This window comes from Acanthaster planci, linkage group LG19 (assembly GCF_054643075.1).
Source record: "Acanthaster planci isolate LZ-2023a linkage group LG19, COTS_SCS, whole genome shotgun sequence".
NCBI lineage: Eukaryota > Metazoa > Echinodermata > Asteroidea > Valvatida > Acanthasteridae > Acanthaster > Acanthaster planci.
In genome coordinates this window covers 8612711-8639083 of record NC_141795.1, presented here as the reverse complement: position 1 = coordinate 8639083, position 26373 = coordinate 8612711, and the positions used below count along the sequence as shown (strand labels likewise).

Sequence of the window (26373 nt, the reverse complement as noted above, 5' to 3'; positions counted from 1 at the left end):
GCGTCGGTGTCCTTGTTGGTAGAGTAGGTCTGGTGATGCACACAAGGTGGCTTTACTGGCTTAACACAAACAGCAAAGTTGCTGTTGGTGCATCGATGGAAATGCCATTCATTGGATGTGTAAAGAGTAACACAGTGTCCTTCATACCTTGGACTTCCCAAGTTATTAATGAAAGCATGTCCCTTCTCTTGGCCGTCACACTCCAGTATTTGCTCTTGGTTGAGCTTACTACAGGCAATCCACATATGTCCTCCTTGGAGCTCATTCATGAACTTGGCCTCTTCATGTGACTGAGGAGCAGCCATCTTGCCTCCCAGGGCTCGGCAAACTTCATGGCTCTCATTCCAGGTCTGACGAGTGGATGTGATGAAGTAGCAGGACCCATTCCAGCTCTGCCAAGATTCCTTGCAGATGTTGGCATTCAAGATGCAAGAATCAGGGCCCATGGAGACAATAATTCCTGCAGTCGCCAAGAGCAGAGCCCCCAAACCCTGAATGGTGAACATCTTGGAAATTAAAGGTAATCACGATTGGCTGAAGCAGGAGACAAGAATGAGATTGCTTTGTAGACTTGTGAGTGCAGAATTCAACAATCACTTGGTCTCAGTGAAGGCCAGAGAGCGGTGACTGAAATATTTTGGTTCAGTCATTCAGAAAGTACAGTTAAACATCCGTTTGATGGTCTACGTTTGATGATTTGCAGTTTGTAAGTGACAGCGCTCCAACAGTTTCAAGTCTGCTTAGAAGTGGTGGCTGTTCAGCACTGTCTGATGCACTGAGGCTATGTGTCAAGCCCTGATAATACCGTAGTTCATATATTTATAATGTTTAACACCCAGCTTGTTTTTGCATGTGTTTTTTTTCTATCCAGAAATTACATACATGTATTCCGCGCAGCCCGCTCTCAAATCATGCATAAGTTTCCATGTCTTCAGCAGCACCCATGGGACCCAGTCTGGTCACAAGTAGCGGCTGCTAATTAATTAGAACTTTCAATTGTGATGCGGCTAATTGTCAATCTTTTGTGGAAGTTCATACATGTATAATGTGTACCACCTGCATGTATATGTAGCTTGTCTTCACACATTATTTTTTCATTAAGAAACTGCGTATTCTGAGAGCCTGTACGTTGGTGTTTACTTTTCCAAAATGCACTCTGAAGCAGGTATCAGTGTTGGTTGTATACATACACAGTGGCCAACAGCACCCATGGGACTGTGCCATCCTTTTGTAAAAATACCAAACTGACTCCATCAATTAATAAATACATGTATAACAGGGAGATAAGGTTTCCCAGGAGAGCCTGATTTTTTGTTTTTCAAATTAATGTTAACCTGAGGCTCCATACATGTGTGAGACTTTTTATTCGGCTAGCAAGTTTATGCTTTTGACAAATCAGTAGTCTATCTGATATCAGGGGCTCTGCAGTCACGGTTGGAAGTGAACCAGAGACAACTGTTTCTATAGAAGATTTGGTTGGCTTTGCAGCTCGACTTTGTTTTGCTACTCTAGGTATAGAGGGATTGGGATTTCATATTAGCGCCGTCTGCGCATACCTGTATCGAAACCGAGGCTCTCTGTGTTGAACTTTGTCGCGGGCGCCCGCGGAGTCCACACAGTACATGGAGTATCCGGTGCATAAGTGTGACGCCACTTCAGTTTAAACCACGCCCACTGCACAAGATATGGCAGGTATGTTAGTTCGCGGTCAGTTGTTATTTTTTCTTTTGATTTTACGCGCTGAGTCATCCTGGAAGACTCTTCCACAAAAGACTGAATTTAACATACCTTTATGTATTTTGCGTCTTGACTTACTTTCAATCGTCTGATTGTACTAAGAATTGAAGCTGACACATACAGCCTCATTTTCAAATGCGGAAGTGTGCAGATAGACGCCAAAAGCGTCGTATTGGGATCCCTCTATTGGCTCTCTGTGTGTGAATGAGAAAGGTTACCTCGACACCTTGAAATGACTTCTTGGACTTGACATTCACACTGGTTTACATTTGTGTGAACCCTCCCCCCCACTAAACAAAATGGGTCCCGAGTTGCCTCACCAGGAACTTTCACCAGTTTTCACAAACACGATGTCCATTTGCATCAGCATTCCAAACCAAGGAGGTCAGGCTGCTCTTTCTGATGCAGACTGTAAACATAAGTCAAGGAAAAATGCCATTCCAAACTCATGTTGTGGGACTCTAGTCACACATTGGACAGTTTGCTCACATAACTTTCGTCGGAATGTGTACAAATTCAGAAAAGTCTTGGCAAGGGAGCATGGCAGCATTGTTTGGCCCATGTCATTATTGAAAGGACACCTCAACAGAGTGTTCATGTATGTAGTGATATGAGACTTTTGCTGCTCGCCGCATTTTGATTTAACCCTTCTACCTTAACAATGTGAAGCATTTGGGTCAGTCTCTGGCTTCTTCGAAGGGATGGTGTTTAAAAATAATGTTGAAGAATTCAACAGAATAATGCTGCTAGTGTAAGGAGTTGCAATCTGGCCTTTTCTTCTGCACGATGCATCACCACCCCCGACAGCAAAAATTGGTGTATTGTGCACCCTGGAGGGAAAACTACATGTCAATCAGTACAAAGATCTCAGCAAATGAAGAGTGAGAAATCCAATCTTATTTTTATATAAGTGCATTTTATTTTCATTGAAATTTCTACAACCAAACAATTAACTCACTGTTTATGGATTCAATAGTACATTTTGAGTCTTTCAGTGAATCTCCTCAAAGTTGATTTTCTTTACCTTCAACGAAGGCAAATGAATGTAGCACGAATTGAAATCTTGCGCTGACTAATAGTATCATTAAACTGGCATCTTTGAGCCACACTTTGTGATCCAATTGCGGAATGGCTGTAAACACTTTGACATTGTGGATGATGAAATTTACATACATACATACATACATGTAACTAGCATGTAAATACCAACTGCCATCTCGAATAAGCATTTGAAATTCAAATTCACTTCCATGTTATAATTACCGGTAGTTGAGTATTTTTCCATCCAATTACACCAAGCTACCGTAGATTAGACTCGGACCGGCCAGCTGACCCCGGCAAGCTCGGTGGTCGAGTGGTTAATACGTCTGCACTACTAAGCAGGAGGTCATGGGTTCAAGTCCCACCCGAGTAAGCTTGTGACTTTTTTCTCAAGCTCTCGGACAAGCACTGAGCACACAGTGTTTATTAATATATACGTTATATAAAACCCGTTATATAAAGTACCGTAGATTACTTATTTACAATCTTCAAAATGCTGTCATTCCCCAAATCTGTTTTCCCTCTCTCAGTCCGCATAACAACTGTAAACCTTTGCCTTGAATTGAAGTCATTCTCACTCTGCTTTGATTTTAAATGGGACAATCAACCAGAGGAAACATTCCCATGTATTGTACTTTCCAGTGAATGAAATTACATTTCTTGGGCGTGCCTGGTGCCTTAAAACTACAATCCAACTAGGCATCTTCCCTTCAAGCAGAACAAAAAAGTTGTGATGTGATGGTGGTGTAACCATAATTTCATTTGCCAATGTAACTCCGTTGCAGGTTAAACCAACAAATGGAACTTTTTTCTGCAGTCTAACATCTTAAGGGCTCAATACTGTCAACTTACTTTACAAGTGCATCATACGTGTACCAAAACTTACACAACTGCATTTGTCATGCATCACATTTCACTCTTTTTTTTTTGTTTTTTTGCTTACATGCACTTAGACATCAAAACAATACATTGTAAATATTTGTTGTCAAAGTTAAAATGCTATTTGAAACAGTAATTTAAATAAATCATGAATAAAAGCTGCTTTATTCATATCAGTCAGCTGTAAATGATAATCGATTACCTTGAAAATTATATCTGAACATCAACTCAACATTTTCACTGCTAATTAATTTCACACTAAATCACTCATGTACATCTACATGTATAAGTAGGTCACATACATGTACATGTAGATGTGATTTTTGTCAATTTTTGTGAGAACATTGTTCACGTTTTGTTTAATCTTCCAAGATTGCTAATTGTTCAAATCTTAGAAAGTCAAGATCAGTCCATCATTTCAAGTTCACTAGGTGATGTGAGTTGTCCCTACATGTGAGTACTCAACGAGTTTAGTGTTGTACATGTAGATACGGTTCAGTATCTTTCAGTCCAATTATACCTTCATGTAGGCAGGTGAATTATTTACATCTTTGAAAATGCTGTCATTCCTCAAACTGATATTCTCTCAGTCATTCCGTCTGTATAGCTTGTACAGTGCATTTGAACATATCTATATGAAATTTGTGCTTTATAAATGAATAAATTATTATTGATATTGTACATAGCATTTCACAAAAAATGTGCAAGTGTCTATATACATGTACATATCAATGTACATCCTGCAGCACAGTTTCAATGAAATTTGTACCAAGTGGGGAGAAAAAACTTTTGAGGGAACTACACCAAAGTTAAATGTGATTTCAAACAATCCTTTAATGAATAAATTACCGTTATACATAAGTCAGTTGTGAATCACTCACGTATAAATCTTTCACCTTGAAAATTATCGAGGAGTGAACATCAATTTAAAGTAATTTATTTAACACTAGACTCACACGTTAATTTATGTATAGTTTTGCAATTTTTTGTGAACTTTGTTCATCTTTTGTTTAATTGTTCAAGATTTCTAATTGTTCAAGTGTGAGAAAGAAAAGTTCAGTGCAAATTAATCTGGTGATGTGAGTTGTCCGTGCATGTGACTACTCGTTGAGTTTAGTGTAGTAGATACAATTCTTGTTGGTCAGTTGGAAACTGGCTGGGTCATCCAGACGAGTAGCATCATTCAGTTGGCATACTTTGTGTCCTTGGTTGTTAGTGTTGACATTGAAGGAGCGGCATGTGGGCATCTTGGTGCAGGCAGCGGCACATCTGGGTGTGGTCTTGATGGGGAACTCTCTGATGACGTGGTTGACAAGGCAGTGGTTGAGAGCGTCGGTGTCCTTGTTGGTAGAGTAGCTCTGGTGATGTACACAAGGTGGCTTTGGTGGCTGAACACAAACAGCAAAGTAGTTGTTGGTGCATCGATCGAAATGCCATACATTGGCTGTGGAAAGAGCAACACAGCATCCTCCAGGATCTAGACCTCTCAAGTTATTAATGAAGGCATGTCCCCTCTCTTGGCCGTCACACTCCAGTATTTGCTCTTGGTTGAGCTTGCTACAGGCAATCCACAGATGTCCTCCTTGGAGCTCATTCATGAACTTGGCCTCTTCATGTGACTGAGGAGCAGCCATCTTGCCTCCCAGGGCTTGGCAAACTTCATGGCTCTCATTCCAGGTCTGAGGAGTGGATGTGATGAAGTAGCAGGACCCATTCCAGCTCTGCCAAGATTCCTTGCAGATGTTGGCATTCAAGATGCAAGAATCAGAGCCCATGGAGACAATAATTCCTGCAGTCACCAAGAGCAGAGCCCCCAAACCTTGACAGGTGAGCATCTTGGAGATTGATAGAAATCACGATTGACTAAAGCAGGAGACAGTGATGGGATTGCTTTGTAGACTTGTGAGTGCTGAATCTGACAATCACCAGATCACAGTGATGGCCAGAGGGCAGTTGCTGTAACGTTTTGCTTCAGTCTTTCAGAAAGTTCTGTTAAACATCTGTTTGGTGCTGCATTTGATGGTCTGCTGTTTATAAGTGACAGGGCTCCAGCAATTTCAAGTCTGCTTACAAGTGATGGCTGTTCAGCACTGTCTGATGCACTGAGGCTATGTCTCGAGCCTTGATGGTAGTTCATATATTTTTAATGTGTTCCACCTGGCTTGCTGTTTCACACAATATGATTTTTGTCCATCCAGAAATTGCATATTCTGTGTAGCCGGTTGGTGCTTTTCAAAATGCCTTCACAGCAATCCTATATTTTCTTGTAGCCAACAGCACCCCTGGGACCCAGTCTGCCCACAAATAGTGGTTTTTAATCATTACTGGCAGATGTAATGAGGCTTGTAGTCAAGCCTTTGTGGTAGTTCATACATTGGTAATGTGTTCCACCATACCGGTACTTGTAGCTTGATGTGTTCTGCCGTGGCAGGCTTTTGTTCTCTCCATGTAAATAAGAGAGGTTATCTGAATAGACACCTTGAAATAACATACAGCACTTGATATTCACACTGGTGACATGTGGGTCCCAAGTTGTTTGGGTACTTTCCGTGAAAGACCCTCTAAAGAACATTGCTTATTGTCGGTCACTTGGAACTCTCACCAATTTTCACCAACACAGTGTCCATTTGCATCCGCATTTCAAACCATGTGATGCATCAACAGAGGGACATGAGTTTGTTCTTTCTGATGCAAACTAGAATACATAATTCCTGTCGAACTGGCTAATTTACAAACTCATTTTGTGTGACTGTAGTTAAGTTGGTGAACCTATTGCTCTGACAGCTTTCGTCAGAATGTGTACAAAATAAAAAAAGTCTTTGCAGGGGAGCATGGCAGTATTATATTTTGGTCCTGTCATTATTTCAAGGATAGCTGGACTCTGAGTTCATGATACTTGACCTTTTTGTGATATCTACATGTTAATTAATCTCTTTATAGTAACAATATTTGTGATCAATCTCTGGCGTCTTGGAAGGGATGCTCTTTGCAAATAACGCAGAACACTTTGACAGAATAACACTGTTAGTGTAAGGAGCAGCAGTCTTGGCCTTTTGTTCTGCACAGTGTGCCAGCAACTGTGATAATTGAACAATCAAGTAGTTGGCAAGAATCGCTATTATAGTGCACCCTGCAAGAAGATCTACATGTACACGTCAATTGGGACAAGGATCTCAGCAAATGAAGTGCTACCAATCCAATCTTACTTTTATTTCAGTGCAGTTGTTTTCCATTTGAATTCTCTACAATCAAAAGTATTATTTATGGCTTCAATAGGGCATAACAGTCTGTCAGCGAATCACCCCAAAGTTGATCTTCTTTACATGTACTTTCAAGAAGAAGGAAAATGAATTGAACACAAATTGAAATCTTGCGCTGATTTATAATATAATCAAATCAATCTTATTGAGCCATGTCTTGTTGTCCAGTTGTTCAAAAGCAGAAAACACTTGATGTTTGGGATTATTAGAGTTACTTACAATGTACATGTAAATGCCAACTGTCATTTCAACTAATTAGATGAAATTATACAAAGGCCATTCCATCTGATAATTCTGTCAGTGTCTCTCAGTCCAATTACCACTCAGTAGATTATTAATTTACATCATTCAGAATATTGATACTCCCCAAATGTATTTTCCCTCTGACGGCCCATGTAACTATGGCAACCTTTTATGTTGATATTTTTTACCTTGAAATGAAGGGATTTCCACTCTGCTTTGAATGTGGATATGTAAAAGTCAATCATTTGAAACATTTCCATGTACATTTATTGTTGAACTGTCCAACAACAGAATTTTTATGTTTTTTTTACAGGCCTGATATTTACCAAAAGACATTTACACATCCATTAGACAAGTTATACATGTAACAAAAAGACTTTGCCATGTAATGATGATATAATCATAACTTCAGTTGACAATGTCATTAGTTTCAAATTACACCAACAAAATATTACATTTTACTGTTGGCCATTATCTTAAAGGTCAAATGTTATCAACTTACAACGTATATGTGAACCCCTGTACATTTACTGTGTAAAGTGTGTCATATAAAAAGCTGTATTTGCCCACATAAACACATTTCCACTGTCTTTTTATTAGACGATAATACAATACATTGACTAATGTATTTGTTGTCAAATTTAAAAACATGTTGTCAAAAGATTTTTAGGGCTGATCCAAATATCCGGATTGGAATATGATTTTCTGAATTTGAATATTCGAATGCAAAATTCATGAAAATGAAGGGAGAATTTTCTTTTGTTTTAAATAAGTAAAATTGTATTTTGGAGGCTTTTTTCAACCAAATTCAAATGAAAAGTGACAGAATCTTATGATTCAAAAAGTAAATTATTTCATTCAAAAATTTGAACATAAAAGACAAGAAGTATTGTTTGTCTCTTAAATCTCACTAAATCTTGGCTGGAGATACTCCCAGAGGTGAGAAGCTTTCACAGTGATTATAATGTAGAACTGTGTGCGTTGTTGCAAGTGATTTTGTATATATACACGTATGGTTTGTTCATCAACAATCTGCCAGTTGGTACAACCGAATACTGTAGTCGGATATTCGATCGATTCGAAGAACGAATATTTGAGTGGTGAATTATTTGAATTGACTCAGTTATAATGATTTTGTGACCAAATGTAAAACATATCATGTTTTGCATAAAATGTACATGTGTTTGTATACATCCTGTAACATTTTTTGAGGAAAGTTGTACCAAGTGGGAAAAAAGAGGAAAAAACTTAAAAATGAAACATATCAAGTTAAATTGTTATTTCAAACAGTTTTTATGAATAAAAACACTTTTTTTATCTTACCGGTAGATGCCAGTCAGTTGAGAGTCACTTTGGCAAAGTCTTTTGCCCTAAGAATTACGAAGGCCATAACATCAGTTAAAGGCTTACATTTAGGTTCATGTATTTTCACTGCTAAAACATTAAATCACAGGAATATTAGTAGCCTATATACATGTACACAGTTTTAACATTTGTATCTGAATTTTGTTCACCTTTTGTTTTAATTGTCAAGATTGCTAATTGCTCCAATGTTAGAAACAAAAGTTCAGTGCAAATTAATCTGCTGATGTGAGATGTGCGTGCATGTGACTACTCGACGAGTTTAGTGTAATAGTTACAGTTGGTGTTAGTCAGTTGGAAACTGGCTGGGTCATCCAGACGAGTAGCATCATTCAGTTGGCATACTTTGTCTCCTTGGTTGTTAGTGTTGACATTGAAGGAGCGGCATGTGGGCATCTTGGTGCAGGCAACAGCACATCTGGGTGTGGTCTTGATAGCGAACTCTCTGATGACGTGGTTGATTGAGCAGCGGTTGAGAACGTCGGTGTCCTTGTCAGTAGAGTAGCTCTGGTGATGGACACAAGGTGGCTTTGGTGGCTGAACACAAACAGCAAAGTAGTTGTTGGTGCAAGAGTGGAAATGCCATTCATTGGATGTGGAAAGAGTAACACAGCATCCTCCAGGATCTAGACTTCTCAAGTTATTAATGAAGGCATGTCCCCTCTCTTGGCCGTCACACTCCAGTATTTGCTCTTGGTTGAGCTTGCTACAGGCAATCCACAGATGTCCTCCTTGGAGCTCATTCATGAACTTGGCCTCTTCATGTGACTGAGGAGCAGCCATCTTGCCTCCCAGGGCTCGGCAAACTTCATGGCTGTCATGCCAGGTCTGAGAAGTGGATGTGATGAAGTAGCAGGACCCATTCCAGCTCTGCCAAGATTCCTTGCAGATGTTGGCATTCAAGATGCAAGAATCAGGGCCCATGGAGACAATAATTCCTGCAGTTACCAAGAGCAGAGCCCCTAAACCCTGAATGGTGTACATCTTGAAGAGGAGTGTAATCTTAAATGGCAGAAGTAGGAAATAAAGAAAAGTCTGTTTGCAGACTTGGAAGTGCAGATTAGTCCAATTACTCGGTTACAGATTTAGAGCCAAGATTTTGGATGTGCTCATTCAGAAAGTACTGTACAGTCAAATGATTCGTTGAATCAGATAGCATGCAGTTTGTTGAGTTACAGCGTTCAATCAGCTCGGACTCGGCTCACGAGTTCTGGCTTCTCCTCCACACTGTCGGACTGGTGTCCAAGCCTCGGTTTTAGTTCTATATGTTTTCAGCACAACTCGTCTCCATCGGCTGCAGTGGTTTTACCCATCCACATTTGGGTACCAACCAAACAGTGTGCATGTAGCTAACAGTGTACACGAAACTCTACCAACCTCCATACAGTCTCCATACCAATACACCACCAAACAATTGTATCCCCTGACGACTGCTGTTTGATTGAATTCGGCTGATTTGGATCAAGGTCTTTATAATCACTGCAAGGCAGGCCATTTCCTGCATTTCCAGTCGTACATCTTAATTGCTGTTTTCAGTCTGGGAATTTACGGCAATATACAGTCCGTTATTACCATGTCTGCTCACGTCTGCGAGCTTACGATATTTTTTTCTGTTTGATTGATTGTCCCTTTTTTAAATTGTGGTTGTTGTTTCATTTTTAAAATTGTGATTTACAATTTATAAAATCGCCATTTTGTTTTCATGTGCAAATACTCATTTTTTAATCCAAAAACATGTTCTAGCATCTTACAACGTTTCTCTGTTTTGATTATTTGTAGGATCATTGTTGTGTTTATTCCAAGTTTTTTTGAGAAAAGTTTGCTGGAATATTTTTAGGTTTTAGAAGTTTTTTCATGGTTTTTTGCACTTTCTGATCTGAAACACCTTAATTTTCGCAAAGAGGTTTTCCTAAGCCCTAACCTTCTAGGGTAATTTGGCCAGAAACCCATGCAGACCCTCCAGTCTGCACCATTTGTCGAAGCGGTTTGCCTGCCCAGTGCGAAAAGAGTCCAGCAAGTCAGCTCTTGCTAATGAAGCCAAGCAGCCAGGCGAGTCCGTGGCCGCCAGCCACCATGGAATTCCAAAGTGGCATCGTTGGATGGCACCAACTCCCATTGTCTCAACACAGGCGGTTTGTTTGGCTGACGTTGACTGCCCAGTGATGCAGAATACACTGGACTTCTACAGCTGCCTTGCTTTGCTGCACCTGCTAGGGTTAGGGTCAATTGAAAAGAGGAAAAAAAAAACTTAACCTGGTAATCAACATGCTGGTTGGTAGACTGTACAGCGTACGTTTTCAGCATGCAACATTGCCTCCCATTCGCCTCCATGTAGATGACAGTGTAGATGAGTATCGGGTTCATAAGTGACTTCGTCACCCGCCAAGATTTGCAGGCTCCCATTGGACAATCGCTGAAGTTGTGCATTAACTTCCAGTTCAAAGGTTCCATGTAAACGGCAATCAATGCTTGTTTGTACTCTATGTGCAGTGCGTGTGCAGTGGGCACGGTTTAAACTGAAGTGACATCACACTTACGAACCGGAGAGGTTTGTAGTTGGAAGTCCCCGAATGACACATATAAGACTTAGTTCTATTTTGGGGTACAAAATTTCACACTATGGGACTTAAATTATGTATAGGTTTACATATTAAGCTGCCTGAAATGTCAATTTCACTACAGCAAACATATAAAGGAGAAGGGGAGGGTTATATCATACTCAGTTGATCAAGGAATAGTGACAGTGACATTGTTGTTTTCAACAGGTCAGCAACCAAGACATTGGGATTGTCCTGTTTGGACAGAGCCTGGAAATCCGCATCCAAGGCCGAGAGGAAGAAGGTCCGCTCTTCGATGCTGATCCGACGGCCTCGCTCAGCCAAGCCGAAGTCAGTCAGCGGGCGTGGAACAGCATCGACTTTGCCTATGGTACGCCTTGCTTTCACCAGTCTTCGAGAGAACTAAGTCTGACTCTTAAGACTGGAAGTGATGAAGTCCTAGTGCACATTTGCTTTGAGGTTTCTCAAGATACACGCCATGCACTGCATTTCGTATCTCAAATGCTGCCGAGTTCAGATCTTTCCGCCTCCTGTCAAGGCATGACATTCATAGTTGTAATGGTAACGCAATCTTTTTAGAAGTGACAAGACTTAAGCTTTCTTGTGTAAACTTAGCTTTCTTGTGCAGCAGCTTTTGGCCTTCAGTTTCTCACATGATAATGCATGGATTTTCTTTGTTTTCTGCTCAGACCCACCCAGGGTTCCGATTTGCCTTTCCAATGCATCCCTGTCCAGTGGTGCAGTTTTCCCCCCTGGTGCCGTCAACGCGGATGGCTCTGTGGGTAAAATCCACCGCCCCATCACCAGGAACGACACCGTGGATTTTGCAAGGTGGGTAGCGTACGGATTTGAAACTAAACTCGCTGCTTGTTTCCAGCATGGCTTTCCAATTGTACATGTAAGTGCTTGAGGTGAAGTCATTTTTAAGTTTCTTTTCCGGCTCTGAAATGTGTCAGGGACTCGGTCAGTGTCAAGTCCACAACCTTGGCACATTTTTGGTTGTAGCCGGAGAAAGCCTTATGTTAGAAATCTCTCAACCGATTTGTTCACTAGCTTTCACCGAAGAAATGAGGACGTATTGTTGTATGGAATGACTGTCCTGCACTAGTGCTGGATAGATCGTTTGTGACCACTATTTGTCACGTGACCTGTAGCAGGTAATAATTACCAACAAACTCGGCCCCAACCAACAGCAAAGTGTTTCATAAGTATCATTTACTAAAAATAAAGCCGACGGTAGGTACCGTACTCAGACTACTGATTTGTTGGGCACTATACCATAACTTCGTTTTATTGTGTGAAAATAACACTCAAAACGCACGTTGCAATAGGGTTGTACCCACTATAGGTCACATGATTTAATGGTCTATTCCATTACATACATGTACCACCTCAGGCTGTGTTCAGTTATTGGTATCAACAATCTATACAGTTTTGGCCGTGATTGTTATGAAATTGTGGGAAAGTTTGATTCTTTCCTATTCGTTGCTTCTCAGTTTGGTGCAGTATCCTGGTACTCTGATAGCTTTTGAGAATGAAGAGAGATCGGCCGCTTGGTGTGGAGTTGAGGACAGGAGCTGTGTAGACTGCACGGCACACATGAAGGGGTTCGCCTTAAACAGCAGGTAGGCCGTAGCATTTTCTGAGCCCTTTTGCTGAAAGTTTATCATTTGACGGAGAAACTAGATTTGCTGCAATTATAGCCCGTGGTCCGTTTTATTTTAGCTTATTATTTTGACCGGGGTTTTCAGAAATTTGTCTCCAGGATTGGTTTGAGGCTGCTTCCCCTTCAGAATTGTTGAGCTCAGAGTGGAGAAGCTCGACTTCAGTGGAGCTTCAAGGTGTCTGATATGAAGCTAACATTTGGAAGATTTTACATTTCAGAAGCACGTGCGTGACGTGTGTGGAAGAAACATCTTTGAGCATGAGATGAGCCAGAAGAAAGCTGAAGTCAGAAAATAAGGTGCACTTGAACTGTCGTCAAGCACCAGATGTGAACCTTTTTTTTTTCAAGATGTACTTTGCGTCGGGGGATGTTAATTTTAATTACGGGTTTTGCCCTTTAACCGACGTATATTCATAAACACTGAATTCTCAGTGCCTGTCTGGTTCGAGAGCTTGTGAAAAACATTCATAAGCTAACTCGGGTAGGACTCTAACCCACGACCTGCTTACTAGTGCAGACGTGTTAACCACTCTACCATTGAGCTTGCTGGGGTGGGCTGGCCGGCCCAAGTCAAATGTAGCAGCGGGCACCGCAAACTATTTTTCAAGATCTATGTTGAACCCCATATGACTTTGCCGTAAAGAGTGTTAGTAAATAACCTCAGTGTTTCCTCTTTTTTTTTTTACCAGATGTGCCGATCGGACCATGAGTGCAAGGTTGATGGCAACTCTGAAGACCCTGGGAAAACTTGTCAGCATTGAGTGGCCAGGAGGTATCGTAATCTTTCCCTTGAGTTCATTGCAGTTTTCATTTTCGTTCATTAACTGATCAGCACTCCCTGCAAATAGCTCAAGTTTCTTTCATGCACATCATGAGTTATTTTGGGATAAATTCCAGTCTTAGCCCCCCCTCCCTGCATTGACAATCTTGGGTGTGGCATTGACTCACCCGAAAGTTCCTTTAACCACTTCATGCCCTGGCATTTTTCAATGTTGATGATGCTGGGCCGGCATAATTATCATTTTTTCCATTTTCAAAATTCTTCAAAAATTCATCATTTCATTTAATGGATGTTTATAGCCGCACGAAGTAATCTTTAGGCACTACTCTAAGTTGACAGGGGACCTTCATTGATGCCTGAGTATTTCAGCCAGGCCTGCAGCCTTGTAAAAAGAGCCCAGATTGTGCGGTGTTATGTAACTTTCTTTTGTCCACGAACCTGGCTCAGTGCACTGCTGACCTAAATGCCCCAAACCCTGGTATACGGTTTTAAAACAAGGCTGGATTATCACCACTTTTGAGAGTGAAAAATGTTGCCAATGCTCAGCAGCCTGGTCTTTTGTTTGGAGTACAGTTTTTTTACACAGCCCTGTTTCCTTTGTCCGAGTTCGGAGACCCCGGCCAAGCTTATAAAGCATACGTCTCTGATTCCGGAGTCCCCGGCAGGAAGTGGTTAATGAAAGTTGTCCTGAATACAAATTTTCAACAATTGCAAGTATCTTACTGTCTTGCTCCTCGCCATGAGCCCATTATATAGCACTCTTTGAGTCTTCTGCATCCTCCCTCTTGTCTTCCAGTGAAATTGTTAGTGTTGGAGGCCTGGGACGAGGCTCATGAGGGCAGCACATACACTGATGGGGACCAGCCAGCTGGTTCCCTGCACTATGAGGGACGTGCTGCAAAGCTTTCGCTGTCGGACGGAGACACTTCCAAGTTCAGTCGCCTAGCAGGACTTGCAACCTGTGCAGCAGCCGACTACGTTGAACACAACGGTTAGCATTCTAAAGTTGTCGAGAAAAATGCTCTTGATTATTTGCTTTGAATGGGCCGCATTATTTCTCTTCTTCCTAGAGATACTCCAGATTTCAACTTTATTCCCTTTACAGTCCTGTAATTGTTAATACACTAAAGTTTGCGGAGTTAAAGTGAACACCTGCAGAACTTGGGTGTGTTTGTTGGTGGAGCTGATATAAGAACTTTGACTTTAATCTGTTCAGAACATCTCCGCTTATCCAAAACAGGTTTACCAGCAAATGTTGATGCTGATAGTTAAAGTCGATGACTAGTTCTATGTTGATTTTTGGCCCAGATTTTTGCCAGTGCGGTGTGATCTTTGAAGCATTCAAAGGTGTTGCTTGTATGTTCTCATATATGTTTGATACCAGGTCACGTCTATAGTCTTGTTAAACCTCGTTAAAACTCACATCTACCCTGACCAGGTGATCACATCTTCGTCGCTGCCAAGAAGCAGGCAGGCATGACGGCCATCACAGTCACCTTTCCTCGGACTGAGCTCCTTGTGGTCGAGCCACCAGCCAGCGAAGCTGTGGAGTACCAGCTCCCCGAGGGTTTTGAGGGAACGGAGAGCCAACGGCCGCTCTTTGACAAGGATCATCAGGTTAGAGCCTCATCAGCTGCCTACCTGGACAAGTGCTTTATTCCTTTAGAGGACATGAGAACAAAAGCAGTGCCTGTAGTGTAGGTAGTGAGGACCTGCCCAGGTCCACACAAGGTTTTTCCATCTTTACATTTTTTTTTGTAGGGCTTATGGCTGTTTGCAGTAGAATGAAGAGGACTGTTTCAGGAAATCCTAAATGAAAATTCATTGTAATGGAAAAACTATTTTTTCTCTCTTTTTCTTAAAATTCTTTCCTGAAAAAATACCACAACAGTGTAGTTACGTAAACTTTGTTCAGTAAAAAGAATTTGTTTTGAAAAGTATTATTTGGTCCTTTTTTGTTTGTAACATAGTTGGGCGTGTTGCTGTCTGACGATGCCACGGTGAACCAGTTCACGTCTGAGGACGGCCGATATTTCCGTCTTAGTCCCCATCTCCTGCTATGTTATCAGGACCTGGTCAGCCAGGAGAAGAAATGGAACACTGGTAATTTGGGTTAATTTCTGTGCTCTAATTCTTGGGCGAAATTCCACGCCTTGTCGGATGGAGAATGGTCCAGTGGACATGCACGGTAGAAGTTCCGTGCGTGTGCTTGTGTCCAATTGCTGTGTTTTCGAGTGACTGTTCATGTTGGACAACAGTGTAAGCTGTTCTTGGCCCTCAACAAATTTCAAACTTCCTAAGGTGCTTGATGGAAGGCACGACGTGTTTAGGATCTTCACGTTGAAGCTGCTGTGATCAACGTAAACGTGATTTGCACTCACGTGGCAAGCGTTTGTGGTACCAATTCACAAAATAGGATACGTTTCAACTCTTGAAAAATTTTGCCTGGACATACATCTTGAAGTCAAATGCCACTTGCTTTTGCATTTGATTTGGTGCAATTTAAACTAATCCAATTCTGATTTATTTGTTAAAAGCACATCTTTTTGATGAGACTAAAAATTAGATGAGTCTTAAGAGACGTAAAATTACAAATTAAAGTTTGAATGCACTGGTATAACTGGGTAGATGACAGAAAATTCCAGTTAGGTAGAGAACAGAAACTTGCCAAAGAAAAAAAAAATCAAATTAGCACCTCAAAACAAGGTTAACTACGGTCCCAGCTAAAAAAGCCACAGTACGTACAAATTGTATGTGTCAAACTCCAAATTTCAGTCTGATGGCAAGTTTTCCATTCTTGCTCTTCCATTTCAGGAGCAAAGATCAAAGTCCTTCAGGGCTTCATGACCAAGACCGAGCACAACAACATCAACCTGTTGGACCCGCGCTACGGTTCGCCCATCCTGGGCCAAGGCATGGAGTTGACCTACGACCCCGAGCATTCGGACGCAATGGTCCACCACCCGGAGCGGTTGATGCGACACGCGATCACTTTGTGCGGCCCTTCCTTCGTTGAAGCTGGCTTCAACATCGGCATCGGTGAGTGCGTGCCTGCCTGACGAACAACGGAGTTCCCTCGACAAGTTGAAGGCTTCTCTCTGAAATATTCAAAGCATAGTCTCTTTTTCTCAAGAATGACGCTAAAGTTACAAAAAGAATCAGGATCCATTTATTGCTTTCTTAACACCTCAGTATGCACTTTGTTAGCAAGTATGTTCAAGGTGCAATCCACCATGTATCATCTGTACGCTATGCTCCTTTGAGACAACAAACATGGTCGAAATCTTGAAAGGAAGATGCCAAACAACTAACCAGATGAAGTTTCAGCTAAGTGAATGCTGTATACTCCAAGAAGAACCATGTTTTAGGATCTTGATGCCAAATCAGATTACCAAGTCAATTTTGAATTGTGCCCAAATTCAGCGCCTGGGACATGTTCTCATTCAACCTAATGTGGCTATTTGATATTGCGGGCTGAACTGACAAAATGTCGTACCTGCGCGCGCATGTGTCATGTCAACGCTTGCCTGCACTTGACCGAGTAAAAAAACTAACAACTGACGGCAACTTCCAAAAATGTGTCTTCAGACCCATCATTGGAAATGGTCTTCTGTCATTGTTTCCTTCAAAATAATAGCTTACCGGAAAGAATAATTTTTACAGGGACTTTATTCTCAAAACCATCTTAAAACCAAGCCTGCTTTGCAACAATAATTTCACCAGTTATTTTTTGGAAAATCGCAAATAATAAGACTATAACTTTAAATGCTTCTGCAGCCAACGGGGTTGCCACAATGCATCTGTACCCCCTTGGCAAGCTTTAGAACCTATATGAGGCCAAAGACTGCAGTGATTGGGTGGATTCGGAATGCGTTTCAGAATGTCGGCTCAGTTGTTAAAGGTCATTACGGCAAAAATGTAATTTTTGAAAATGCTCTTAAGGGGTCAACTTAAACCATGCACAAATTATTGTATCAAAACAGACTACCTTTTTTTTGCTTTTATTCATTAAACTAGTTTTTGGGGACCACGATATTTCGATTTCAACCAATTTCCATATTTAAAACAATAGTTTGTGTAAAAGATGCCATGCCGTTACCAAAAATGGCTCTGTGCATTTCTCTTAGGGCAGCTACTTAACCCTAACAGTCCCAAATCCTCTGATTTCAACATTATTTTACATATACCCTAGGGAGTTAGGGGCACATCTAAGCTGCACTCTGTCTCGGTTTTCCAAATAACATAAGTGGTGCTAAGCTAATTTTCAGTTGAATGAGCACAATCTTTGTTTCAGCCAACCTCAGTCACAGTTACCTTCGCGCATTTTCTGGCAAGGACATTTTCGTATAAATGTTCAGTTTTGCTTGGTTTGGGTCATGTGCTAGGTCTGTACGAGGACTCGGTCTTCATTGACATGCGGAAGACATTCCACACCTGGGTCGAGAACGGAGATCTCCTCGGGCCGGGTGAGACGGAGGAGGACTTTAAGAACGAGCAGGGGCGGTGGCTGGTCAGGGCTGTGGGTGAGTAAAACACCAGACTCTAGCTGTCTAGTTATCCGAAGCCAACTCTCCCATGCATTCTTCACAAAGTGGACCTGTCAGTCAAAATCAGTCCAATGACCCCTATGTGTCTGTGTACTGTGGCAAATCATGTTGAAGGGATTTTTGACTGTCTGCGACTGTTGCGGTGAAAGGAGAGCTAATGACATGAAACATGAACAGGATGATCAGGAAAGAGATAGAATGTTCAAAATGGTTACCTGTTTCTTGTTTCAAGAGTCAAATGGATTTGGACAAGTGGAAATTTCAGAGCGTAACAGAACCCTCAACATTCAAAAGAGTTCCATTTTTCATAAAATCCCCCAAAAGCAAGCACTTCCTTTGCTAAATCTCAGAAAAGTCATATTTTTTAGACAAAATATAATTTGTGCTTTGCGGATATTATTGTTTTTTTGGGGGTATTTTTGCCCTATGCTGACGTATATTAATTTAGTAACACTGTTGTTTAGGGGCTTTTTGAAAAATAATTTACAGGCTCTTGAATGGGACTTGAACCCACAATCCCTTCCTCAGTTGTGTTGGCGTCTTACCACTTGACAACCAAGCTTGTTTGGGTTTGCCAGGCCGGTTTGAGTTAAGTGAGCTATGGTACTATGCCAACCATAAATTTGTAATTGTTTATTTTGTAAAAAATGATTACCGTGACAGCAAGTTGTAGGCATCATGTATCATGTAGCTTAGTAAATTTTGCCCCAAAACCCAAAAGACCCCAAATTTTGAAGAGAAAAAATCATAATTTTGGGCCAATTTTTCTCTTCACGCAAATGATGATGATCCATTTAAAGCGAATTTATGTTTCGCAGTATTTGATGTATCCGTGGAGTTTATTTCTTTCCCGTCTGGCTTTCTGTAGCCCCTTCGGAGAAGGAGGCTGTTATTATTAGGAGTGATCTCATGTGAATTTCTGGTTCATCACAGAGGGGCGTATTGTGGATCCCAATGATCCTATGCTTGCCTGCAGTACGTCCTACCAGCCCAAGAAACAGAGTATTGACTTTGTACACACTGCCCCGGCATCTGTCGCGAGCTCAGCTGACGACGAGAAGTGCGTGCCGAGGGAAAATACACCGTTCTGCATGAGGACAGCTCAACACAGACAGGAGCAGGTAATGCCGATCAAACATTCTGTGTCATCACAGCGGTTTTTGTTATAAAGTGCATGAGTAAATTGCTCTCATTTTATTGGTGGATTTTTAATCCCACGTCGTTGAATTATTCCACCCAATTCAGAGTAAGGCCACATGCTGCAGCACCCGAATAAATTCCCGTGATGTGATTGGTGGGTTGCCGATCATTTGGAGTCGCGCATGTGGCAGAACTAGAAATGTATTATACTTTTTGTGAGCATCGTTTCATAGGAGTAGTTCCCCTCAAAGAATACAGTTTTGGTTTAGCGTTCCCCTGTATTTTTCTGTTTGTGTATCCCCCCGTTTATTTCTTTTAGCCCTTGCTTCTATCCATATAACTTGACCCCCCATGCTCTGACCACTTAGTTTGAAGAGCAAACCAGCAGAGACACTATCATTGTTCATTTGTTTCTCCTCATCGGAGGGTGCGATTTTTGCTTGAGTCAGGTTTCTGTCTGTGAGTCAGTGATCGAAAGCTAAACTCTCCTCATTAGATCTATTTTGACACACTGTGTTGGTTTTTAGTTCTGGAGTCCTTTTTTTTGGTTTTTAAAATTTTTTGTCAGTACTTTTTCATTAATAAATTCTTTTGTGTTTTTCAAAGTCAAATTTTGGTGTCTGAGTCCTTGTTAACTCAGTTTCGTGCGAACCTTTCCCACAACGATCCTTGGTTTAGTTAAAGATTTTTTGATCTTTTGCGAGTTCCCCCATAGTGTGCCATTTTTCCCGGTTACACGTACTAAACTTAGGAGGGGGCCATGGGGGGCACGTCCCAGCGCTCAATGCCTGTTACCCCCCCTTCCCTTCGGTCAGTGTTTCACCTTTGACTCCATGAGACAGAGGTACCTGCAAGTCAGATCCTAGCATGCTCCCTCCACAACATGAGGGCCCTAAAGTTTGCCTCTGCCGAATGTATCCCAGTTATGCCATTAACCACATCGTGAATTATTTGGTGTAAGCAGCGATTGACCGTTGATCATATCTGTTGAATATACCGCTGAACTGTGCATGTGAAACATGTGTGGACAGTATGCATGAAAGTGTATTTTATGTAACGTACAATGTGTGTTACAATATTCGTGCACGTTGTGGTCCTACAGTCGCTGGTTTTCAATTGTGGGTGATACTGACAAACATCAAATGCCATTTTGTCCTCTGTCATGAAGGTTCCTCTGTCATGAAGGTGAAGATTCCGCTTGGCTTTGCCTTGTGGAACAGAACATTAAATCTGTCACCTCATGAAGTTGTTCTTACCATTTCGCCCATAACCTTTCATTGTTTGTGTACTAACCCATGATGAATGGAACGTTCTGAACCACGGTCACAAGAAATGCCAGTCTGCCACTTCGTGAAATTGTTCTTACCATTTCACACGTAAACATCTGTATACTAATCCATGATAAGTAGAACATCCTGAACCACAGTCACAAACAATTTCTGAGCTATTTGGTGTCGCCGGTATTATAGGTGGAACGCATCTGGAAAGAGGTGACCAGGAAACACTTGCTGCACAATGTTGGTGAGGTGAGGGCTGCCCTGGAAGGCTGCGTGGGTGCCTGCTCCACCTGCAAAGAAGGTGAGGGGGAGTTCAGGTGGGGTGGAAGGGGAGTGGGCGAGGGCGAGAGAGGGGTGTAAGATATTGGGGAGGTCTGGGCAGATCATTATGGGCGTGTCGACACCCGCTCTGCATGCAATGAGGTTTAGGATGGGTGCGTACTTGTTTGCCCCACCTCAAAAGGAGGTGAGACAAGAATGAAGGGGTGGGGTGGGGGGAGATACAACTCTAGGGGAATACAGTTTAGGAGGAGATGGTTGCATCCTGGGCATCTTTCACCCGACTTTCCATCTTCTCCCACCCAACAAAATGAATAAGATTAGTGGTGAAAGAACACTTTGGCACTTAACAAATCGCCTCACTGTTCTAAGCTTCCAGACCTGAATTTTTCTAATTTTGGTTGGTTACTAACCATTTCTTGTCTCGTCCAATCAGGAGAATTCTACAGTAAGAAGGTGGAGAACTGCAACAACTTCCTTCATTGGGTGCCGTTTGGTTTCCTGGAGGAGAAAGACGAGACAAACCTGTACGTGAGGGCCAACACCGAATTGAAGATTGCTGCCTGCCGTAGACACTGCATAGACAAGACGCCGCTGTTCTCTCTCATGGGTGAGTGATATCTCTGGGCCATCTTTGGCAGTCTCTTGATATTGAGAATACTCATTGTAAGCATTTTTTAGCTGAGTCATTAACTGGTTGAATCTAGAAATGGTTTGTTCTCCACAGGCACTGTGTATACGCTAGATGTTACCTCATGAGTAAATTAACTCAAGAATGAGTTACAGGCACTGTGTATGCGCTATATGTTACCTCATGAGTAAATTAACTCAAGAATGGGTTACAGGCACTGTGTATGCGCTATATTATGTTACTTCATGAGTAAATTAACTCAAGAATGAGTTACAGGCATTATGTATGCGCTAGATGTTACCTCATGAGTAAATTAACTCAAGAATGAGTTACAGGCATTATGTATGCTCTAGATGTTACCTCATGAGTAAATTAACTCAAGAATGGGTTCCAAGACGTATTAGATCTTGTGACAGATGATACCTTGTGAGTAAATTAACTCAACACTGGGCTCCAAGAAGTAGTGGATCTTTCACTAGATATTACTTTGTGAGTAAACTAACTCAAGAATGAGTTCCAAGAAGTAGTGGATCTTTTGACTTTCCTACAGTTCCCACTATTGAGAAACTCTATCGACCAGACCCTAATCGCAGCATCAAGGAGCGACTATATGCTGAAGAGAACAACCCCTTGCCCGTCTATGAGCTGATGCAGAAACTGTATGCCATCCATGCGTCTGGCATCCTGACTGTTTGGGTCAAAGATGTTGCGGAACTGAACATCCTGCAAGAACCCCTGAAGGTGGGTGGTTTGTGCATTGGTAGCTGATGTAATGGTGTTGTCTTTACTTTTCACCCTGGCAACCTCTGACCTCTGATCTAGGGGTATGATAGACTGGTGTTTGCCTTACCCTAACCTTCTACTACTGCGACCCAGTTTTGAATTTAAACCAAGCCGATTTATCATAATGATTGGGTTTCCCAGTGGTTATATCTGCTTTCCCGTGGAATGTTTCCTGGCATTTTTGGTAGTGAAGCCAAAGATTCCTCACAAGTGCCCCTATGCATTGTAGCTCACAAGCCTGAAGAGACCTGTAGAGAGGAGAAATATAAGAAGCAGCCACAGATTTAGTGGTGGGAGGGTAAAAACCATGGATTCAGGTATAGAGACTGAAAACCCAATCCACATGTGGGCCAAGCCAAAGAACCACTACACAAACCTTAGTGGAATGAATTTTTCTTAGAAATAATTTTTCTGTAACTTTGTATTCTTCTTAAATGTCTGAAAACCTCATGCATTTTTTTGGTTTGGTTAAATGCATTGAAAATGCACTTTTATAAACACTCAAAATCATCCATGATTTCCTGGACAATTGAGGGCACTGTTACTGTGATGTCATCTAAGGAAGACACAGTTCAGTGGAGAGATTTTTCTGTTCAAATTACTATCTGAAAACATTTTTGAGAAAGAGATTGATGCTTGCTCATTGCTATGCACATAAACAAAGAGGTGCAAATTTAGTCCAACAAAATCTACAAAAAATGGAGGACTTTTTTTGTACAAACCAATTCAGGTTTTCTTCCTGGGATGAGATCACAGTAGTGCTCATGAATATGGAAAAACTCATTAACATAAACACCAGAACGGCAGTAAAACATCCCCCCGGAAATAGTGTAACAACAGTGGAAAATGAGGTTAAATGAGACACAGAGGTGCATTGTGAAGGATTGTGTTTTATTGATTGCAGCTGCCCTTTGAAGTTTTCAGGTTTTTGCAGGACTCTCTTGTTTCAATTTGGGGGTTTAGTTCGTTTTGCTCTTCAGAGCAAGGCATGCATTGTTAAGCATGCCACAGTCGACACAAGCTGTGATATCAAACTCCCTAAAATTCTTCCTTTCCGTCTCAGGTGGCTATGTTGTACAACAAGAATGTGACACAGGTCAGATTCTATGCCACTCCTTTGAACCAGGCGAGCGTGGCAGGTCGAGTGGCCGACCTGACTGCCGAGTGGACCAATGGGGGATGTCTGGACCACTCTCGGACTTTCCTACCTCCTTACGGGAAAGTCATGGATTTGCCGTCAGGTAAACCATCCATGCATTATCAGTGAATGACAAAGTCTTTCACTTCCTGGGAGGAGGGTCGTGTGGTCTAGGGATTAGGATTTTTGGATAAGTGTATAAATGCATACCTGTGTGGCTGCAAATGTTTATGGGTTTGGTTTGCCGTTTACACCTGAAATGACAGCATCATGCTCTATACTCCCCAGGGAGCTAAGATGGTTTTTTTGTGGGGTGGGGGAGATTTTTATAGGCCCAATAATAATGATGTGGCACAGTGATAACCGGCACACTGGGCTAAAAAGTGCTGCTAAGTGCGCAATTTTATGCCGACAGAGGCTCCGTGTTTTTCATGGAGAATTTAAGTAATGAGCTCAGTAAAGACGCGCTCACCTTGGAGGAAAGATTGGCTTAACAGTGGAAATCTCTAAGCGTGCCCAATTGTAAGCATGCTAAGTACTGCCATGAAACAGTGCTACAGTCAGGAAAATTTTCTGCTACAGTAAGCATAACTTTTCTGCTAACTGTTAAGCAGCTCCACGAAATTGAGCATTTGAGTTTCTGCTTAATGCTCCTGCTGTCTTATATATCTGGCTACATCAGAAAGTCTTTTCACTTGTGGATGTTGTGAGAGAAGGAAGCCATGTAGGTCTAGCCCTTCTACTAGGGGATGAATTAGTTTGCTCTTGCAAAGTTCTTTCTCATTAAATAAGTTGAGAAATGCTAGCTTCATCTGTCAGACTGCCCTCCTGGCTGTGGCTGTCCAAATCAACTGGCTATGGCTAAGAGGAACACACGTGTCTATGGGAAGAAGCTGTAGCCGTTAGCCATCTCTTTACATGGGCGCAAGTGTCATTTGCAAATCAGTATTGTTTGTCTGTGAAAAGTGGTCAAAAACGTTCTGATCGGTGAGTTGGGTTGTTTTTTTCTCGCAGGCATCTCCAAGCGTAGTCCGGAGCACGACCTGAGGGAAGCCATGCTGAAACGACGGAACAACTGGGAACGTAGATGGGTGCTGGACCATCCCTTGATTTAGAGCTCCGCAATCACAGGAGGAGCCAGGGACCCAGATGAAGCTGAATGCACAGTGCTGTGTAGAATTTTGGGGGCTCTTTGCACGGTTGTACTTAAATACAGAGCTGGCAAGCTTTTACTTTGAAAAAGTAGAATAGCGTACCGGACAGCGTCGTATCACATGGGGGGGGGACAATTTTCATATATTCTCACAGACGGAAGAGTCCGTTTAGTTTTCCTACAGTGCCTCATGCTGACAACTCAAATACGCAGTCTTCCAGTGCGTGCCAGTTACCGATTAATTTTGTGATTTTTGTTGTAACGGAAAACCTTTGCATATTCACTTGGATATTTGTAAAGAAACCCAGTTTGGTGTGGAAGAGTTGAACTTCAGTACTCAGATATGTTATATTTTGAATCAATTTTGCACTGACAGCCGACGTTACTGAATCTAACCTCAAAATGTTGAGTCTATTGGCTATTTGCTGAAATGCAAGAGGGCGCTTTGTTACAAGGGATGGTATTCGGCTTTACGACTTCGAGTGCCACAATCAGTTTTGAATGTGTAATTTTTGGAGTGCAATGAAATTCTCCAAAGCTGAATAGCCTCGTGTAAAATAACGTGATGGATTTTTGTGGCAGAGGACAACAGTTTTCTTTATTTTGTAGAGTGGGGGGGAATGCCCCTCAACAGAGATCAGTCCCTCCCCCCTTCTCTCTCAGTGTCTGTCCCTCAGTTACTGCAGCTCATCTCAAGTTAGCACAGAAATTGTAAAGAAATTGAATATGTGAGCAATATTAACCTAGTAAGCGGTTATGTAGTCCCTGCACTGTGCTGTCTTAAAGGACAGTGCATGAGCTATGGGAAATAAAACCTTGAATATGCCAAATTGTCTTTTAAAAGGAAATTTAAAGCTAATGTGCCAAGATCTAATGTGTACCTTTTTTATTTTAATCCAGTGTATCACAAAATAGAGTCACAGCTAACTGTTCTGACTGATATCATTGGATTAATTTTTGCAGCTTTACAGATTTGATGTGTAAAATCATCCTCCCAAAATTGTTAAATTAATTCCTGAAATATCTTCCTGCCACAAACTTTCATTTGAATAGACATTTCTTTCTTTCTTTATATTGATTGAAATACAGAGATTTTGATATATATTACTCAGAATTTTTATATAAATTTTGTAGTTACCAGTATTTTGATATAGCAGTATTTAACAAATTTTTCTACTTGTGTATAACGTTTATACGTGTTGCCTGTAGGCCATCTTTAACGGGCACTATTTTAGTTCAATTTGTAACTCTACTTGGTCAAGTTCCTTTAAGCCGTTCGCTAAGAGGCAAACAGTTGTTTCTCTTTCCACTTCTGCAGCCATAGATTTGTAGGTAATGAAAAATCCAATAAAGTGGAAGTTTTATTGGGAAAGTTGACTGAAGATGTTTTATCTTGTGGTTGTGGGTCCAAGTTTACCAGTTAAGGGGACGTTTAGTACTTATCAATATTTTTTTTTCTTTTCAAAAGAAGCATACACTTTATTTTATGTCTTGAAAATAAATTCTGAAGATTTTACGCAAATAGATTTAGTCCACTGTGACACAAAATTTCCAAATCGATAGCAGTTTTTTTCACCTTATATGGTGCAAAAAGATGACTGAACTATTGAATCTGAATTTTGCATTTTCTAACTCAATAATTTAGGATTCATCAAAGAGTACGTAGAAATTTGTATTCGCGTGAGATTTCTGTGAAGTTAACTGTGTTTCGTTGTTTCTTTGTTGGTAAATTACTCAAGTATTACAAAGTTCCTTTCTGAAGATTCCAAAAGATTTGAAGAAAGATGAGATGCTTTTCTTTCTTAGTTGATGAAAGCAAATTCGTGCACTATTGGCATGATGACGGCTTTTTTGTAGCTAATGAGATTAAGTGGTCGGAACTCCGTGTGGTATACCAG

At 41.3% G+C, this 26373-nt stretch overlaps 1 protein-coding gene across 1 annotated transcript in view; it reads left to right on the top strand.

The window, feature by feature from the left end:
• LOC110990548 (uncharacterized) overlaps positions 1 to 25847 on the top strand; it is a 69386-nt gene extending 43539 nt beyond the window's left edge. The window contains exons 5-19 of the mRNA XM_022255599.2: positions 11288 to 11450; positions 11770 to 11911; positions 12577 to 12705; positions 13436 to 13518; positions 14324 to 14518; positions 14966 to 15144; positions 15498 to 15630; positions 16342 to 16566; positions 17913 to 18050; positions 19008 to 19195; positions 20684 to 20792; positions 21207 to 21380; positions 21952 to 22142; positions 23248 to 23425; positions 24337 to 25847. Of these exons, the coding sequence (XP_022111291.2) occupies positions 11288 to 11450; positions 11770 to 11911; positions 12577 to 12705; positions 13436 to 13518; positions 14324 to 14518; positions 14966 to 15144; positions 15498 to 15630; positions 16342 to 16566; positions 17913 to 18050; positions 19008 to 19195; positions 20684 to 20792; positions 21207 to 21380; positions 21952 to 22142; positions 23248 to 23425; positions 24337 to 24437 (2328 nt within the window). The 3' untranslated portion in view covers positions 24438 to 25847. The remainder of the gene's footprint in view (positions 1 to 11287; positions 11451 to 11769; positions 11912 to 12576; positions 12706 to 13435; positions 13519 to 14323; positions 14519 to 14965; positions 15145 to 15497; positions 15631 to 16341; positions 16567 to 17912; positions 18051 to 19007; positions 19196 to 20683; positions 20793 to 21206; positions 21381 to 21951; positions 22143 to 23247; positions 23426 to 24336) is intronic.
• The last annotated feature ends 526 nt before the right edge of the window (positions 25848 to 26373 follow it).